Source organism: Capra hircus, chromosome 9, assembly GCF_001704415.2.
Source record: "Capra hircus breed San Clemente chromosome 9, ASM170441v1, whole genome shotgun sequence".
NCBI classification, from domain to species: domain Eukaryota; kingdom Metazoa; phylum Chordata; class Mammalia; order Artiodactyla; family Bovidae; genus Capra; species Capra hircus.
In genome coordinates this window covers 74833908-74853965 of record NC_030816.1, presented here as the reverse complement: position 1 = coordinate 74853965, position 20058 = coordinate 74833908, and the positions used below count along the sequence as shown (strand labels likewise).

Here is a 20058-nt window from a genome sequence, read left to right as displayed (position 1 = left end):
TTAGGATGGACTGGTTGGATCTCCCTGAAGTCCAAGGGACTCTCAAGAGTCTTCTCCAACCCCACAGTTCAAACACATCAATTCTTCTGTGCTCAGCTTTCTTTATAGTCCAACTCTCACATCCATACATGACCACTGGAAAAACCATAGCCTTGACTAGATGGACCTTTGTGGGCAAAGTAGTGTCTCTTCTTTTTAATGTGCTGTCTAGGTTGGTCATAACTTGCCTTCCAAGGAGTAAGCTTCTTTTAATTTCATGGCTGCAATCACCATCTACAGTGATTTTGGAGCCCAAACAAATAAAGTCTGACACTGTTTCCACTCTTTTCCCATCTATTTGTTATGAAGTGATGGAGCCAGATGCCATGATCTTAGTTTTCTGAATGTTGAGCTTAAAGTTTTGAGCTTAAATCCAACTTTTTCACCCTCCTCTTTCACTTTCATCAGGAGGCTCGTTAGTTCTTCTTCACTTTCTGCCATAAGGGTGGTGTCATCTGCATATCTGAGGTGATTGATATTTCTCCTGGCAATCTTGATTCCAGCTGGTGCTTCTTCCAGTCCAGCGTTTCTCATGATGTACTCTGCATAGAAGTTAAATAAGCAGGGTGACAATATACAGCCTTGACGTACTCCTTTTCCTATTTGGAACCAGTCTGTTGTTCCATGTCCACTTCTAACTGTTGCTTCCTGACCTGCATACAGGTTTCTCAAGAGGCAGGTCAGGTGGTTTGGTATTGCCATTGAACTTTATGTTTATATATTAAGGTCAACTACATACTTGGCCCTCATCTAACCCAGACAAGAATAATTACCCAGCTTGTTTACCTAAGTATTCTGCTACCAGGGTGTTTATAGAATCACAGAGTCTTAGGGTGAAAACTGCCATAGAGAAGATTCCTCAACTTGTGCTACAGTTTCTAAATTGCAGAAATTTCTCTACAATTTATCTGATAGTTAATCATTTCATTCCACTCATGCAATGACAGGGAACTCTTTTCTTCACAAGACTTCCCATTTTATTTATAATTTCTAGAATAGCCTTCCTTACATTTAAAGCTTGCCTTCTTATAACATCATGTAAATTTTGAGACCACATGAAAAATCTTGAATTCCATTAAGCCACCGGTCATGTCCTTGTCCTCAATATTTCTCTTCATCAAGCTAACTGTCTTCAGAAGGTTACCCATCCTATAAAGTCATGGATTCCTCTCCTTCACCATCTCCGATGTCTTCATCTAGATATTAAAATAGGTCTATATCCCTCTAAACATGAATCACTGGGGTGTGAGCCCAGCACGCTCTGGAAAGTAGGGAATACAGTGAGAGTGTTATTTGGCTGGGACGCTGTGCTTCCTCTGACGATGTTGTCTGAGACTGCATGCCTTTCTGCAACTGTGTTATAGTTGCAATTTGTTTGCTCAAATTGTGCTTGAGCCAATCAGCTAAAACCCACCAAACTTTTTCAAATGACATGCTCTCACTCCCCTGGTCTTGGGCAGTTGGTTTTCAAAGCTTGTAGGACTCTTATCCTTTTAAAATTTCATCTTTTAAATTTTAGTCTCTAATTCCAAAGATTGTGACAATCTTTTGGACTCCTGAGTCTGTTTCCACTTCACTAACTGCTTCTCTCAGGCTTTGTGCCCATCACAAATTAAAAAGGCATTTTATTGGTCTTTGATCAATTCATGGTTATGAACCACATATCCAGCCTGCTCTCCTGGATGGCATCTGTTCTCACAGACAGCACCACTATGCAGTTCAAACACCTGTTCAAGTGTCTGTCTCTCTATTAGATGGGACTCTCATTGTTCTTTCAAGTACTAGTCACTCAGTAAGTTTTGGTGAATCGAGTTGGACTGAATCTCCTTTTCAAATGCCAGCTTAGAGTTTTTTTTGGGAAGACCACTTGCCAAACATGTGAGAACATCTCCTGTCTTGCTAAAATCTCACTAATTAGTTATGTTAAACTATGGTCAAGGGGGAGGAAAAAGCTGTTCATTTATACCTTCTGCTTAGTTAGTAACTCATTTCCTAATACATCATCCTTCATCTGCTAAGTTCTTGTAATGATACGTGCTAGCATCTGTATTAAGCATTTTGCATATGTTATCTCATCTCATCCTTAAAGGAAACCTATCAGGTACAATTATTTCCCAGTCTAGAGACGAGGAAGCTGTGGTGCAGGGGTAATTTAAGTAAATCATTCAGGGTCACGTGTCCAATAACTAGCCAAGCAAGCATCGAAACTCAGGTCAAGTCTAATATGGAGCCAGAAAGCCAATTGCTATGCACCCTGTCACCTTTTATGAAGTCATGACTTTCACCCAGAAAAGAGATGAAACGCTATTATAATGTGTCACTGAGGATATCCATTTCCTTATCGGTATCCACAGATTCCTGCTGGTGATTAATACCTTCCATTCAAAGTGACCCACAGAGAATGGCTGCCTCGGAAAAAGGAAGGAAAAACATGAGACCCTGAGACCATAGAGGGTCTAATGAGATCTTAACGTGCATTTCTAATGCTTTGTTTCTTGTATTTTAAAATAAAGAATACAAAACTATACAATGCAAATACTCACTAATACAGAGTACTGGGTTTATGTGTGTTTTTATGTTCTCAATACTTGCCTGCAATTTTCAAATTACCAAAATAATATTTCAAAACAAAAATCTATAGATACGTGGAAATTTTGATGCATGTGAAACTGCTGATGCCACAGTTCCTTTTGATGTGGCTAAATGAGGCGGGCCACAGATTTCCCTGTTTCATCACAACAAGTTTAATATACATCGGCAAAAATCATAATTTAAAAATCACTTCAGGCTGTTTAGCCGAATGTATATAATTTCTTCTAGAAGAGCAATTCACCTCCCAGCACTAGAAGAGAGAGGGAATGCCCAGAATCCTCTTGACTCTGTGGACTCCATGCTGGAGCTCCAACAATTAAGCTTCTGTTGGAAGAGCTAGGCTAGGCCATTAGAAAATGAACTAATACGCATTCTTAGTGCTGCTAATTTATTGCATGCGTTGGCAACTAGGAAGAAATAAAAGGTTCCCAAAGATTATTTCTAAGTCATAAGATCAACGAAAGATTTTTTTCATATTCTTTATATACATCCCAAATTTTCCACAGGAAAAAATTAAACTTTAATGTATTCTCTTTTGTCCTCCAATGTTTTAATATTCATCTAGAGGTTTATATGCTCTGAACCAGTGATATTGTTAACACTACTGAAGTCGCAAGCGCTTTAGATAATTAACTGTCCCCAGATTGCTAGCAGCTTAGTATACTGAGGCTTCTATCTGTCTGTTGCTTCCCTGGTAAACTGTCACATCTTTCTTAACGTTGCTTCTTCGGTTTTTTGTCACCTTCCAAGTTCCTATTTCATTCACTGTATCCTAGGGAATTAAATGAATGTGCTTGTTAGGCCTGTTTGTAGAGTAAATAGACCTGAGTAAAGGTCTGAAGGCCTTTGTTGTGGAGGACTGCTCTGGATCTTTAGGGTGGGTTTGTGACAGCAGGTGAAGGCCTTTAGAGGTGGGAAATGTTGCCCTCTGGATTGCGACTTGTGAACCAGAGGATTGAGACATTTTATAAATCCAAACATCTGTCAAGTAAGTCATTTCCGTACTTGATATAAACTCTATTTTTTGGTTGTCGTTTAGTCGCTAAGTCGTGTCCGACTGCTAGAGGCCCATGGACTGTAACCCTCGGGGCTCCTCTGTCCATGGGATTCTCCAGGCAAGAATACTGGAGTGGGTTGCCATTACCTTCTCCGGGGGAGCTTCCAACCCAGGGACTGAACCGGAGTCTCATCCATTGGCAGGTGGATTCTTTACCACTGAGCCACCAGAAAAGATGTATAAACTCTACACACATCTCCTTTTTACCTCTAGAGTGTGTGGAAGAAGTTAGCTGCTTGCTGCTGAAAATAGTGTTTTGAAATCAAAGCAAAAATACATGAGCTTTATGAAGACATTGCAAACTTTTTTCTAGTTTTATTCTTTATTAGGTGAAGAATGTCAATCTTCTGATTTTTTTTAATCTAGTACGTTTTATTTGGAGCAAGTCCACTTAACAATTTATGCCCTGGGATTAGGCTATGAGATTAGACATTATAGATTGATTTTTGAAAAGTACCATTTTAATATATTATCATTGTAGTTGTTGAGTGTTTAAAATACATTTTATACATTTGTTTATATTTCCCCCAAGAAGCCCATGGTTGGATCTATTGTGTTTTGACACTGCAGATCATTGGAAAAAGTTTTGATTTTCAGAGATTAGGGAACTGTTTTGACTCCACTGTAAAGTGTTTATTTGACTTACTGTCCTTCAGAATAGAGACCAATGATAAATGGATCCGTTTCATAGGAATATACTTTGGGTTATTCTTTAGGAGTAGGAATAGTTTGCAATGAATCTCCATCATTTCTGTCTACACTGTGACTATTGCATCTCATATATACATGATACTTTGTAGCCTCAAAATATAAATCATCTCAGTTGATTCTAACACCAAACAGTAGGAGTGATTCAGTTCAGTTCAGTTCAGTTGCTCAGTCATGTCCAACTCTTTGCGACCCCATGAATTGCAGCACACCAGGCCTCCCTGTCCATCACCAACACCCAGAGTGCACTCACACTCACATCCATCGAGTCCTTGATGCCATCCAGCCATCTCATCCTCTGTCGTCCCCTTTTCCTCCTGCCCCCAATCCTTCCCAGCATCAGAGTCTCTTCCAATGAGTCAACTCTTCGCATGAGGTGGTCAAAGTACTGGAGTTTCAGCTTTAGCATCATTCCTTCCAAAGAACATCCAGGACTGATCTCCTTTAGAACGGACTAGTTGGGTCTCCTTGCAGTCCATGGGACTCTCACTGCCCACCTCCTAATGAGGAAGAGCCCAGTGGCTCTTGACCCCGTTGTCTTCTGATTCTTGGTATAGGATGCTTCTGACTGCTCAGGGTAGCAGAGAGTGTCTGCTCCTGAGATGGCTGGTTTTCTGCAGTCCAACGATCCTGGCTGGCCTGTGTTGGCTCAACAGTTTTATCTGTATTTGCTTCTTAATTACCAGCTATGACAAAGAATCCTCACTGTCAAGTCTTCATCTTTTAAATTAATAATTCCAAATGAGAAAGAGTGAATCTCACACATATGTTTCAGAAGAATGTCAGTGAGCTTCTCAGAATCTCTCCTTCTAACATTGACTTTGAGAAGGACAGATCTTCTGGTAATTGGCTGGCACGTATTTGAGTTTACTTTTTATGATCAACCATAGAAATATGGCTTAGAAAAAGGCAAATGGAATTTTAAATCATACCTATTTGTATGTAAGGCTTAGAGTTGGTTTAATACTTCAATATAACTCATCATTTTGAAGTGAACCATTTTTCTCAATGACTGTGGTGTGTAGCTTCTTCTATGACTAATATGCCATATATCGTATTAAAATTGTCGAAGACTGCACTTTTCTGTGATGAAGAGAAAACACTGAAATATTATATCCAGATTATTGTCAAAAGGTCTTATGTTTAGATAACAATGTAATGTGGTCATTTGCCCCCAAGAATGGTGGGAAAAGCAAAATATCTCAGAAATTGCCTTTCTTATTGCCTCTATTGCTCCCCATTTTTTGTTTACTTTTTGAAAAAAGATGTTGCAGTAGTGTCAGCTGCCTTCAATCTTTTTTTTTTTCTGCCTTCAATCTTTATTGAAAGTAGATATATTAAAAAATAAGCAAGGGAGATTCATGCATTTAACAAATACCCGTGTGTGCATGCGTGATCAGTTGCTCAGTCATGTCTGACTCTCTGCAAGCCCATGGACTGTAGCCCAGCAGGCTCCTCTGTCCACAGAATTTTCCAGGCAAGAATACCGGAGTGGGTTACCATCTCCTACTCCAGGGGATCTCCCTGGCCCAGGGGTCAAACCAGTGTCTCCTGCATCTCCTGCAATACCAGGTGGATTCTTTAACCACTGAGCCACCTGGGAAGCAATAGGTAAGAGATTCATGCACTTAACAAATAACCACATGCCTCATATATGGATGTAGCCATGAAAACTGGGTTTGGATACAAAGTCATAAAGAATTAAAGCTACCATCCATTTGCTTTGATATTTGTGCCCATATGAGTTTTAGTTAGTGGACATCTGCCTCTTTTATTTCCCCTCCAGCTTCTTCCCCACAATTTTCACCTTTATACCTTTATAGGTCACTACTAGGGTTCACGCTGTCTCTGGTTTAGTTTCTGCCTCTAAGCTTGGAAACTCTGAGTTTGACCTTCAACATTAAAAAAAATATTCACACAGTGGATGAAAACTGGCTTAAGTTAAATCACTTCACTCCCTTAGACCTTAATTAAGGAAACTGCAGAAGTGTTTATTTAATTACATTTAAATACCTAATTGAAGATCAGAAGTCCACTAGCTTCTAGGTACATGAAGAGTTTGTGATGAAAGTTTCTCCATTTCAATGTTATGAACTGAATTATTGAAACTCACAAGCTTGATATGGTCCTTTTTTTTTTTTTCTCTAACTGTTGATTTTATTTTATTTTTTTAATTTATTTATTTATTTATTTATTATTTTTTAAATTTTAAAATCTTTAAGATTTTAAAGAATTAAAGATATGGTCCTTTTTTGTTTCAATAGTTAATAGGCTGAGCCTACAATCATAGAGCCTCCTGGGATCACTAGCTCAATATTTACTCTTTCAGATATTAATACTATAGAGGTAAAGAAAGAAGACCGTATATCAAGTTTTTTATGTTTAATTTTAAATATGCTCTTTTCTTTTCTAGATATATTAGTAAGCACCAGAAAAAAAATATTTCCCTGTTCTAAAATAAATTTTTAAAAAAAAAGGGAAGAAAGGAAGGAGGAGGAAGGGAGAAAAGAAGGAAGTCTCAGTCAATGAGAAGCACTGGTGGGAGTTCGGAGCATCAGAGGAAGGGTGAAGTCAGAGTACTTCTCTGTGTGTGTCTCAGCCCGTGTCCTGAGCTGCACAGCTCTGGGGGCTCTACCAGGGTGGCCATCCATGTTCCCAGCTTCCTCCATGTAGCCCCTAGGGGGAGACCTTCACCATCACCAGGAAGGGGAGGGTAACAGCCCATCAGTCGTTGCCTCAACGTCTACTTTGGTTTGGCAGTGCTCCCATCAACTTTGCAACCAATTTCTTTTTTTAAATCCTCTTATGTAAATAAGTGATCTCCGTTTAGGCCAGACCTGACTGATACACCCAATAATACCTTTCTTGGAAGGCAGCTATATGGGTGGCATGCACCCTTTCCAAGGGCAGAAAATGGGCTTTCACTTCCTTTTTCAGACCAAAACTCTTTAGTGTTTAGTATGTAAGTTTAGTAAGACCAATGTTCCAGTTTGCAACCAGAAATTAAATTATAAACTTAGAGTGCCGAAAGTGAAGAGACAGCACTTAGTTTAATCCCATCCCACCACGCCACTCTCCAAATACCTACCTCTACTCTGCCCATAATTATGTGGGGTTTGTTGTAACTGGTTTAATCTCATCAGCAAACCTGAGAGACCGAGGCTTTCCTTTTTTTACCCCCAAGAATTTCCCACTGAAAATGCAGAAAAAGTTTTGGTGAGGTCTCCCAATCATCGAGTGATAGCATCAAATTGCAGGGCTTCCCCGCAATGTGAATCGTATCAGACAATAATCACCAAGCACCTACCATGGGCCGGGCCATGTGCCAGGTGCCCAGGGGACACCGAGCTTGGTTTCTGCTCTCTAAGAGCTGAGGGTCTAATAGACAGTTTGGGTCGAGAAGGAGGGTGGCAAGTGCCATGGGAAGGGACACCACCGATGCTCCAAGGAGAGGGTCTGACCTTGGCCTTTGCCTCTGGAAGTCTCACTGGAGAATCTGGGGGACTTTTTCAGCAGAGTGGCAGCAAGTTGGGCCTTAAAGGATGGAAGATAAAGCTGTGAGAAGTATACAGAAAGGTTATCTGGGTCTGATCAGGAAGGGCAACCGTGGGGAATTGGGGGGCACAGAAAATGGTCCAGCTGGACTAAGCAGGAGTCTGAGTGATAGCAGGACACTGCGATGCTGGATTCTTGGGCTAGTTCTCTTCAATGTATTCTGACCAAATGCTCACTCTAGCTTGCTCTCGCTCTCTCTCTCTCCAGGTATCCGAGTCTGGCAGAGCTGGTCCTCAAGGACTAGAAGACCCTGTTACTGCCTCTGGGACTCACATCCCCACCCCTCTCAGCCCCCAGCCCATGATCACTCCCTCTCTCCAATTGCTCCCCTTTACGCCCACTTTGGGGGTTTCACTTTCCATCCCTTTGGTAGCCCTGCTGTCGGCTTATTTGCTAAGTGATGTATACATTCCAGGTTGGATCCAAGACAGTGTGGGATGAAAACCAAATGCAAATCCAACTAGGAAGAAAGGCCAGAATAAACACAAACTTCAAGACCTCAAATGAATAGCTTCCAAGGCTGAGCCTCCTTCTGAGCCATCCCCCAGGCCTCTGCGGCTCAGCCCGAAGCAGCCCCCACAGCTGCCTTGCGAGGACTTGTGGGGAGCTGGATGGAAGAACTCTGGGCGTTTCTTCTTCATCTTTTAAAGATTGATGTGACCTCAGGGCTTCCACAGGGAGCTTCCGCTGGGTCAGCATTCCCTTTGCCAATATACTGGCCTATCCCCCTCCCCGCTCTGTCCCCTCGGCCAAGATCCCCCCCATCACCATAGCATCACCTGACGGTCCCTGGCAGTTCTGTTCCTATACTCTTGGATCAGAGGCTCACCTTCTGAAGAATCTTCAGGAGCTGTACCTCCTGCCTCCAATGGCATGTCTGTTTGGCTTGCACCAGCTCAGCCATTAGGGAAAGCCCTCAAGCTGTCACTCCAAACTTTCTTCCTGGGGACAAAACTTTGGACCCATAGCTCAAGGGACTGTGTTTACAATAACTGCTTCCTCTCAGGCATCAGGAAGTCAGCAGCCTGGGCTTGAATCCCAGCGCTGTCCTCAAGATAGTCCGTAACCCTGGACAAGTCACTGTACCCCCTTGGGCCATCATATCTTCAGCCATTCAATAAATATTCATGTTGCAGCCACTGCTCTGGGCACTTTGGAGACAGAGTGGGACATGCATGAGGGATAAGACATCTTAGAATTCAAGTCTGCTCATGGGAGATGCTCAATAAGTGAGTTCAAAATCTGGGACAGGGGAACCTTGGGAGAACAATTTAGTTGAAATTTCTAATTGAAATATGAATGCTCTTTGACCCAGCAAGTCTCTGCTGATGTATATACCCTAGAGAAATTCACATTTACACAAGGAGAAAGAATGAACAGAACAAAATTTAAATGCCAGCTCACAAGAGATTCAATTCCTGGTCTGGTTCAATTCCTGGGTGGGGAAGATGCCCTGGAGATGGGATAGGCTACCCACTCTAGTATTCTTGGGCTTCCCTTGTGGCTCAGCTGGTAAAGAATCTGCCTGCAATGCGGGAGATCTGGATTCAATTCCTCAGTTGGGAATATATCTTGAGAAGGGAAAGGAAACCCACTCCAGTGTCCTGGCCTGGAGAATTCCATGGACTGTATAGTCCATGGGGTCGCAAAGAATCAAACACGCCTGAATGACTTTTACTTTCACAAGACTGAAAATCGTGGGATGTGTTATGCCCAAGTCGCGAAATCTCCCAATGACCACCAGGGAGCCGATATCCGATGCAAAAACAAGAGAGTTTTTATTACCAAGCTCGAGCTGGGGCTCCCACCGTTAACGACGCAGCGGCTATAGGGAAGAGCCCTGGGTTTTGGATTATATTGCTTATACAGGGAGTGTTCATGGAAAAAAAAAGAATTTTTAGGTAGGGGGACGCCTGATTGGTCACTTTCTTTCAAAGGGTTGTGTGTTGGTTTCTGATTGGTCCCTATTACCTAGGTAGACCACAAGTTCCTGAACATTAAGTCAGGAGATTCTGGTCTGGGGTCTGATTGGCTCATGAGTGGTGGGGTGAGGTCAGGGGATTTCCAAAGGCTCTTTTCCCGGAACCTTGCAAAATGGAGTTTTTCTGTTAACAAAATGGAGTAGCTTAGGTTCTTCAGGATGTAGTCCTGAATGATTTTGTCATGGATTTTATTGAACCCTGGACCTGTATCCAAACTTACCATTATGAGGAACAGATCCCCCTCTACTTATTTAAGCCTCTATGGTTTTTTTTTGTTTGTTTGTTTATTCGTTACACAAAACAAACATAACAGGGGTAGGGGAAGACCCCCTGGAGAAGGGGTAGGCTACCCACCCCAGTATTCTTGGGTTTCTCTGGTGGCTCAGATGGTAAAGAATCCACCCACAATGCGGGAGACTTGGGTTTGATACTTGGGTTGGGAAGATTCCCTGGAGGAGGGCACAGCAATCTGCTCCAATATTCTTGCCTGGAGAATCCCCATGGACAGAGGAGCCTGGTGGACACAGTCCATGGGGTTGCAAAGAATCAGACATGACTAAGCAACTAAGCATAGCAGAGTGCATTTAAATAATTTAAAACTAATTATTTTGGGGAAGAAAGGCTTTGATTAATGCTTGATTAAAACTTAAGTTGAATAAATAAAACTCCCTTAAAACATCTGTCTCACTTACCAGAATCATTTATTATAATCTCTTAAACATGTTAAACTCCTTCTATAGACTTAATCATAGTTGATTTTCTGTTCTAGTACTTCATATAATTGACCTGGCAAGTCTATCACCAATTAAGCCAAAATGTTCTCATACATTTAAACAGCTCTTCTAAACCTGATAAATTAAATTGATAAATATAATAAATCTATTTTAATACTCTTAATGAGCTACCCTGTAAACTTTCTTATACCTTTCAACATAAAATTATAAGCCTAAATCAATTTCACATTTTAAATTGGAATCATAAGTTTAAAAAAATTTAATTATTTAATAAGAAACATAAGCAGGTGTGAAAGTATCAGTATTATGGGTTTGATTTATTTCATCATCTCCGTATTGATTCTAAACATTATCAGACTTGGGAAGTCACTTATTCAACAAAGGAACAGATTTTTGACCTCAAGGGAGTCAAAGTTACTTCATCAAGGATTCATGACCACAATATGGTGGAATCTCAGATAAACCAAGGGCGCTGAGGAGCCAAAATCAAGAGAGCCAGCCACCGACCCTTTCTGTGATCACCCGCCGTGACAACAGGGGACAACTTCAGAGGCGTTTGATTTTAGAAGCTTCATTCCAGCTACCTCTTATTCTTCATTATTCTTAATTATTATTAGAGGAGAAGAAAGTTGTTGACTCCTCCTCCACCCAAGTTAGCTGGCTTCCTCTATTACATCACTGGCTTCTAGGTTTGCTTGGCTCTCTGCAGACACTGCTCATGTACTTCCAGATTGCCCTAAAGACATTTTAATGGTCTTGAATTGAATCCTGAACATTTGGTGCTGCATCATACTTCTAAAGTCATAAGAATAACATGAACCATTCCCCTTCCTTGCGACTTTTCAGGAATCCCCCACATGGGATTATAGCACCTCACTTTTCATCACACTGCTTTTCCTTGATGCAGACAGCTGCGGACAGGTGCACTAAGCACGACTGAGAGGAGCTACCCCACATCCAAGGTCGGGGCAGAAGCCAGAAGGACCCCATGCCCAAAGGGCGGCGGCCAAGAGGAGTTACCCCACGTCCAAGGTTAGGGGCAGAGGCCAACAGTGCCAGGCTGCGACAGTGCAGGAACGGCTGAGAGGAGCTACCCTGCGTCCGGGGTCAGGGGCACCAGTGGAGGAGCAATCCCATGTCCAATTGCGCGGGTGCAGGAGGGCCTAGAGGAGTTATCCCACATTGAAGGTCAGGAAGGGTGGCAGTGAGGAGATACTCCTCATCCAAAGTAAGGAGCAGCGGCTGCGCATTGCTGGAGCAGCCGTGAAGAGATACCCCATGACCAAGGTAAGAGAAACCCAAGTAAGATGGTAGGTGTTGCAAGAGGGCATCAGAGGGCAGACACACTGAAACCATACTCACAGAAAACTAGTAAATCTAATCACACTAGGACCACACTCTTGTCTAACTCAATGACACTAACCATGCCCGAGGAGCAACCCAAGACGGGCGGGTCATGGTGGAGAAGTCTGACAGAATGTGGTCCACTGGAGAAGGGAATGGCAAACCACTTCAGTATTCTTGCCTTGAGAACCCCATGAACAGTAAAAAAGGCAAAATGATAGGATACTGAAAGAGGAACTCCCCAGGTCAGTAGGTGCCCAATATGCTACTAGAGATGAGTGGAGAAATAACTCCAGAAAGAATGAAGGGATGGAGCCAAAGCAAAAACAATACTTAGCTGTGGATGTGACTGGTGATAGAAGCAAGATCCGATGCTGTAAAGAGCAACATTGCATAGGAACCTGGAATGTCAGGTCCATGAATCAAGGCAAATTGGAAGCGGTCAAACAAGAGATGGCAAGAGTGAACATCAACATTCTAGGAATCAGTGAACTAAAATGGACTGGAATGGGTGAATTCAACTCAGATGACGATTATATCTACTGCTGCGGGCAGGAATCCCTCAGAAGAAATGGAGTAGCCATCATGGTCAACAAAAGAGTCTGAAATGCAGTACTTGGATGCAATCTCAAAAACGACAGAATGATCTCTGTTCATTTCCAAGGCAAACCACTCAATATCACAGTAATCCAAGTCTATGCCCCAACCAGTAATGCTGAAGAAGCTGAAGTTGAACTGTTCTGTAAAGACCTACAAGACCTTTTAAAACTAACACCCCAAAAAGATGTCCTTTTCATTACAGGGGACTGGAATGCAAAAGTAGGGAGTCAAGAAACACCTGGAATAACAGGCAAATTTGGCCTTGGAATGCGGAATGAAGCAGGGCAAAGACTAATAGAGTTTTGCCAAGAAAATGCATTGGTTATAGCAAACACCCTCTTCCAACAACACAAGAGAAGACTCTACACATGAACATCACCAGATGGTCAACACCGAAATCAGATTGATTATATTCTTTGCAGCCAAAGATGGAGAAGCTCTATACAGTCAACAAAAACAAGACTGGGAGCTGACTGTGGCTCAGATCATGAACTCCTTGTTACCAAATTCAGACTTAAATTGAAGAAAGTAGGGAAAATCACTAGACCATTCAGGTATGACCTAAATCAAATCCCTTATGATTATACAGTGGAAGTGAGAAATAGATTTAAGGGCCTAGATCTGATAGACAGAGTGCCTCATGAACTATGGAATGAGGTTTGTAACATTGTACAGGAGACAGGGATCAAGACCATCCCCATGGAAAAGAAATACAAAAAAGCAAAATTGCTGTCTGGGGAGGCCTTACAAATAGCTGTGAAAATAAGAGAAGCAAAAAGCAAAGGAGAAAAGGAAAGATATAAGCATCTGAACGCAGGGTTCCAAAGAATAGAAAGAAGAGATAAGAAAGCCTTCTTCAGTGATGAATGCAAAGAAATAGAGGAAAACAACAGAATGGGAAAGACTAGAGATCTCTTCAAGAAAATTAGAGATACCAAAGGAATATTTCATGCAAAGATGGGCTCGATAAAGGACAGAAATTGTAGGGACCTAACTGAAGCAGAAGATATTAAGAAGAGGTGGCAAGAATACACAGAAGAACTGTACAAAAAGGATCTTCATGACCCAGATAATCACGATGGTGTGATCACTCATCTAGAGCCAGACATCCTGGAATGTGAAGTCAAGTGGGCCTTAGAAAGCATCACTATGAACAAAGCTAGTGGAGGTGATGGAACTCCAGTTGAGCTCTTTCAAATCCTGAAAGATGATGCTGTGAAAGTGCTGCACTCAATATGCCAGCAAATTTGGAAGACTCAGCAGTGGCCACAGGACTGGAAAAGGTCAGTTTTCATTCCAATCCCAAAGAAAGGCAATGCCGAAGAATGCTCAAATGACCGCACGATTGCACTCATCTCACATGCTAGTAAAGTAATACTCAAAATTCTCCAAGCCAGGCTTCAGCAATACATGAACCGTGAACTTCCAGATGTTCAAGCTGGTTTTAGAAAAGGCAGAGGAACCAGAGATCAAATTGCCAACATCCACTGGATCATGGAAAAAGCAAGAGAGTTCCAGAAAAACATCTATTTCTGCATTATTGACTATGCCAAAGCCTTTGACTGTGTGGATCACAATAAACTGTGGAAAATTCTGAGAGAGATGGAAATACCAGACCATCTGACCTGCTTCTGAGAAACCTATATGCAGGTCAGGAAGCAACAGTTAGAACTGGACATGGAACAACAGACTGGTTCCAAATAGGAAAAGGAGTCCATCGAGGCTGTATATTGTCACCTTGGTTATTTAACTTATCTGCAGAGTACATCATGAGAAATGCTGGACTGGAGGAAACACAAGCTGGAATCAAGATTGCTGGGAGAAATATCAATAGCCTCACATATGCAGATGACACCATCCTTATGGCAGAAAGTGAAGAGGAACTAAAAAGCCTCTTGATGAAAGTGAAAGTGGGGAGTGAAAAAGTTGGCTTAAAGCTCAACATTCAGAAAACGAAGATCATGGCATCTGGTCCCATCACTTCATGGGACATAGATGGGGAAACAGTGGAAACAGTGTCAGACTTTATTTTGGGGGCTTCAAAATCACTGCAGATGGTGACTGCAGCCATGAAATTAAAAGATGCTTACTCCTTGGAAGGAAAGTTATGATCAACCTAGATAGCATATTCAGAAGCAGAGACATTACTTTGCCAACTAAGGTCCATCTAGTCAAGGCTATGGTTTTTCCAGTAGTCATGTATGGATGTGAGAGTTGGACTGTGAAGAAGGCTGAATGCCGAAAAATTGATACATATTAAAAAGCAGAGACATTACTTTGCCAACAAAGGTCTGTCTAGTCAAAGCTTTATTTTTTCCAGTGGTCATGTATGGATGTGAGAGTTGGAGTATAAAGAAAGCTGAGTGCTGAAGAATTGATGCTTTTGAACTGTGGTGTTGGAGAAGACTCTTGAGAGTCCCTTGGACTGCAAGGAGATCCAACCAGTCCATTCTGAAGGAGATCAGCCCTGGGATTTCTTTGGAAGGAATGATGCTAAAGCTGAAACTCCAGTACTTTGGCCATCATGTGAAGAGTTGACTCATTGGAAAAGACCCTGATGTTGGAAGGGATTAGGGGCAGGAGGAGAAGGGGACGAAAGAGGATGAGATTGCTGGATGGCATCACTGACTCGATGGACGTGAATCTGAGTGAACTCCAGGTGTTGGTGATGGACAGGGAGGCCTGGCGTGCTGCGATTCCTGGGGTCACAAAGAGTCAGACACGACTGAGCGGCTGAACTGAGTGTCGGGAAAAACAGTGCTCTTTAAGAAAAAGAAAGCAAGTCCTGATTTGTGTGTCTGCCAATTGCCTTGATGTACTCCCACCGTCGGCAATTTCAAGCTACAAATGGTTTAATAACTGGCATGGAAAATTCATGAATATTTAACCATTAGCTTCCACTAGCTGGTGCGAGGCAGCTCCAACACACACTGGGCTGGACAGTGAGACTAACCATTTATATGCCCAGATGGTGGCCTGTTCAACTCACCTGCACAAGCGTGTGCTGTTCTGTTCTGTGCTTTTGATGTTTTTAATATTTTGAAGGTTATTTACTGAAAACTAGCAGAGTATCCATGAAGCTCAGAAAGAGTTCCTCTTAAAAATAATCCTTGCTTAAAAGTCACCAGAAAGCGCGGGGTGGAAAGCCATTTGATCAGTCTAAATTTAAATTCAGAAATCATCACACAGCTGAATTCTTGGGACTACACTAAATTTTCTAATAACTCTTTCCTCTATGAATTTTTAAAGAGTAAAAGAAAAAAAAATCCCCCATGATTTTTCTGGAACAATTTAGAAAAACGTAAAAACCAGGGCATATTCTTAATAAATATTTAATGCATTTCCAAAATAGATAAGAAATGGAAGGGAACATACCTGTTCATTCCTTATTCTGTATGTTCAGCTAATCTCACTAACAGAACCAGGCCTTCTCAGACTCAAAGTGCTGGAGAAAGTAGAAAGGTTTCTTGACACACAGAGTGGCCTCCCCTGCAGAGTGGAGTGCCAGGGAGATGGGACACCCAGGGAAAAAGGAACTGGGGAGGGGAGCAGGGCATCACCTTCCAGCGTCTGCCTGCCTGGGTCCTGCCTACACAGTCACCATGATCTGATCCAGAGTTTTCCGTGCGAGGTTGGGCACCGTGGCATCTTCGCTGGGGTACCCCACAGGGAGCAGCATCAGGAGCTTTTCATTGGTGGGGCGGTTCAGAAGCACTCTCAGACGGGGGCCACAGTTGAGAGGCGTGGTGGTGACCGTCACCAGTCCAGCATTCTACAGCAGGAGAGAAAAAGAAAATACATTTTGAAGTCAGCAGGCAAAACTCCAGCTCTGCTTGTAGCCTGGGCATGTTCTAGTCCCTGTAAGACTGTTTGTCTCATAGATGGGCAGAAAAGAAAGCTACCAACTTGGGCAATGGTGTCTTGAATTTTTCCTACCCTCCTCAACCTCCCCAGAACCCATCTCTGAACCAAACAGTGTGAAGCTTCTCAGAGAAAAAAGTACCAGTCTTATTTTTCACTGGTGCTTAAAAAATGGGAATGGTTGTTTCATGGAAAGAAGTTTGAGGTATCTAATCACAACAAGACAACATATTATATGTCAGCATACCTAGACAGCATATTAAAAAGCAGAGACATTACTTTGCCAACAAAGGTCTGTCTAGTCAAAGCTTTATTTTTCCCAGTGGTCATGTATGGATGTGAGAGTTGGACTATAAAGAAAGCTGAGCACCGAAGCATTGATGCTTTTGAACTGTGGTGTTGGAGAAGACTCAGAGTCCCTTGGACTGCAGGGAGTTCCAATCAGTCCATCCTAAAGGAAATCAGTCCTGAATACTCATTGGAAGGACTGATGTTGAAGCTGAAATTCCAATACTTTGGCCACCTGGTGCAAAGAACTGACTCATTTGAAAAGACCCTAATGTTGGGAAAGATAGAAGGTGGGAGGAGAAGGGGATGACAAAGGATGTGATGGTTGGATGGCATCACTGATGTGATGGACATGAGTTTGAGCAAGCTCTGGAAGTTGGTGATGGACACAGAAGCCTGGTGTGCTGCAGTCCATGGGGTCGCAAAGAGTAGGACATGACTGAGTGACTGAACTGACTCATACCAAAGAGATGGAATAACAAAAGGCAGTTCCTGTGATTATACAACCAACCAGTGGAAGCAGAGCATCACCCCAGCTGAGAATACTTGATGTCCAGTGATGGAGGACCCTGTGGCCAAGAAGTACATTAAGAGGTCGAGGAAATATTCCACCAACCTCTGCCCAGTCCCCTTGAATAATAAACATTCAATAAAAATCATGTAGCTTAAAGACACTTTTCCAGTTGGCTCTCTCTATCCTCCCCCCGATTTTCCCGTTAGATGGTCAACGGTAAGCTTGGGCCAGAAGGAAGTTCTGGGATTGTTTTTGGGAATTAAGCATACCTGCAGTCTCTGAGCAATCTCTTCAGACAGGGGCTCCTGGAAGATGCTTTCCTTTCGCATAAATCACAAAACCCACACAAAACCTACACTCAGAACCTCTGAGCCACCAGGGAAGCCCCAATTACAACGTTAAAGAACGCTAAAGGAGAACCCGGGTCTCCTGCATTTCAGGCAGACGCTTTACCATCTGAGCCACCAGGGAAGCCCTTTAAAGAACGCCAGAGGGCAGCAAATTCCCACGGTAAAGTGGAGAAGTTTGCTTAGTCAAACGCGCAGAAGCCCCGCTTGAAGCCAGCACAAGGCGAAATTGCTTCTTCTGGGACCCTATGCAAGATAGCGGAGGTGCCCAGCGGTTTGACCTTTGTGACATTTGCATAGCACCTCCTTTATCTGTTTCAGAATCAGGAAGGAGACAGGACGCCAGCTACTTTGTAACCATTTTTCAAGTCATCTGAAGTGGTTTTTTATTATTTTTTAATGTTTTATTTTTTATGTTTTTTTCCCCTTTTATGCTACAGTGACTATTTTGCAGGTTTTCAACAAGCACGTTTCCTTTGAGATAATGAAGAAGCACATAGGTTTTTGCAATCGACTGTCCCTTGAACCCTTGAAGGCTGGCTCATTCGCTCTTCTAATACTGTTTGCTTTGTTTATTTCTCTTGTTCACCATCGCTCTCCACCCTTTCCCAGGACTGCAGTCCCCACTAGAGTATACTGTCCACACAAGGAGGCAACTGTTCCTGGTGCCTCCTGGAATCTGCCACATGAGAGGAGCTCAGAAAATATCTGGTATGTGAATGACTTGAATCTTGTGAAATCCTGCTCTATTTCATGCTTAGTGTTACTGTAGCTCCTATATAGGTGGAATTTTTTTTTAAGCACATGGACATGTTTCTTTCTTTTTTTTTTTTCATCATGGACATGTTTCTGATACAATATATAAACAACTTCTCAGGATAGGAGCTCCATAAGAGAGTCCCCCTTGTGGCTTTTTAATCCTCCCACTGGCTCAGACAACAGTGAACACAGCTGAGAAGCCAGGCCCTGCAACTTTCAGATTCCAAAGCTCCTCATGGGCGTTTACCAAAACCCTTTAAGTTTCATGTCCTTACAGAAGAAGGCAAACACAATGACCATTTTGTTGACCCTTAACTGATGTTATATGTAAACTTCCAGGAAGGATTCTGGATTGTTTGAACCACCATCCTCACCAGCCCAGCTTTCCAGAGGTATTTTATACATCAGAGTAACTTGCCTTAGGAATTCAACTTTAGATAAAACTCTACTAGTCCCTGAACTAGAAACTCAGCTGAAATTTGCAAATAAAACCACAGTCGGCCCCAGGGATCATGTCTCTCTCTTGGACAGAGAGGGAGGGCGGCATACCTGTAGGGCAGCTAAGAGGATGCCACAAGCAATGGAAACACTGATCTCATTGTAGTAGTGAACCTTTTTCTTGCCATTTGCAGCAAATCCGTGGACTTGCTTGAAAATGAGAATCAAAACAGGGGCAGTGTCCAAGTACTCTTTAATCCAATTGGTCCTAAAGGCGAGAAAAAGATATTCAGAAGAATATTTTCTCTTAATGATTTTTTTGTTCCCCTTTTACCACTTTACTGACATGAACAATAAAAACATTTACTCATCTTTTATGGTTAAATTGAAAAAGACCAAGATTATTCTTTTGTCATATTCATCTTTTTCTAGCCGAAGTCAATAAACAGATATTCATAAAAAGTCATGCTGAAAAGACACAAAGATGGATCTTATAACCCAGAGGGCAATAAGTCACATTTAGTAAAATAAAATGGTAAATTTTATGAAAGAAAAATAAGCCAAATGCCTTAGGAGCTCAAAAATGAAATGCTCATTTTAAATAAGAAAGTTGTCAGAATGTATGCAAGATTTCTCTTGAGGAGGGATGCTGAAGACCAAGTGGAGAAAGGGCATTGGGGAAGGCACCCTAGTGAAGAGATGAGCAAAGGGCAGAGTCGGAAGGAAAATCCAGACTTCTTTGGCCAGAAGTCTGATAGGCTGGAGGATGGTGTGCGTGGTGGAGCATGTGTTTGGAGGGCTGGCAGTCTTCATACAGATTTTGCACAGGGCTTTGTTCAGCGGGGCATGAAAAGTTACCATGCTTCTGAGCAGAAGCATCATGTGATCAGATCTGTTTCAGAAAGAGCCAGGTTGGTGAGAACCAGCTCCGGGGAGACCAGAGAGGAGAAGATGGCATGGCCCAGGAGAATCTGGGGAACTGTGAAGGCTGGAGCTGACAGATACGATACAAGAGAGCGAAGGGAGAAGGAAAAGGTGACAGTGAGGCTGAAGCGAGTCTCCAGATGGCGATGCTCTTAGCCTAGTTAACGGAGAAAAGGAAGGAAACCTTTGTGGGAGAGGGACACAGCTCATGGGAGGTATAAATGCTGAGTTCCCATTTTATTTTCCAGCTAGGAGCATGTCTTTCACTACCCTGCCCATACATTTTGGCAAATGTTTCATTCTAGCACAGGTATTC

At 42.4% G+C, this 20058-nt stretch overlaps 1 protein-coding gene across 1 annotated transcript in view; it reads right to left on the bottom strand.

Annotated features, from left to right (window-relative positions):
* Positions 15928 to 20058, bottom strand: part of IYD (iodotyrosine deiodinase) — a 28926-nt gene continuing 24795 nt past the window's right edge. Inside the window, exons 4-5 of the mRNA XM_005684915.3 lie at positions 18930 to 19086; positions 15928 to 16383 (exon numbers count right to left, since the gene is read on the bottom strand). Coding sequence (XP_005684972.2) covers positions 16201 to 16383; positions 18930 to 19086 — 340 coding nt within the window. The 3' untranslated portion in view covers positions 15928 to 16200. The remainder of the gene's footprint in view (positions 16384 to 18929; positions 19087 to 20058) is intronic.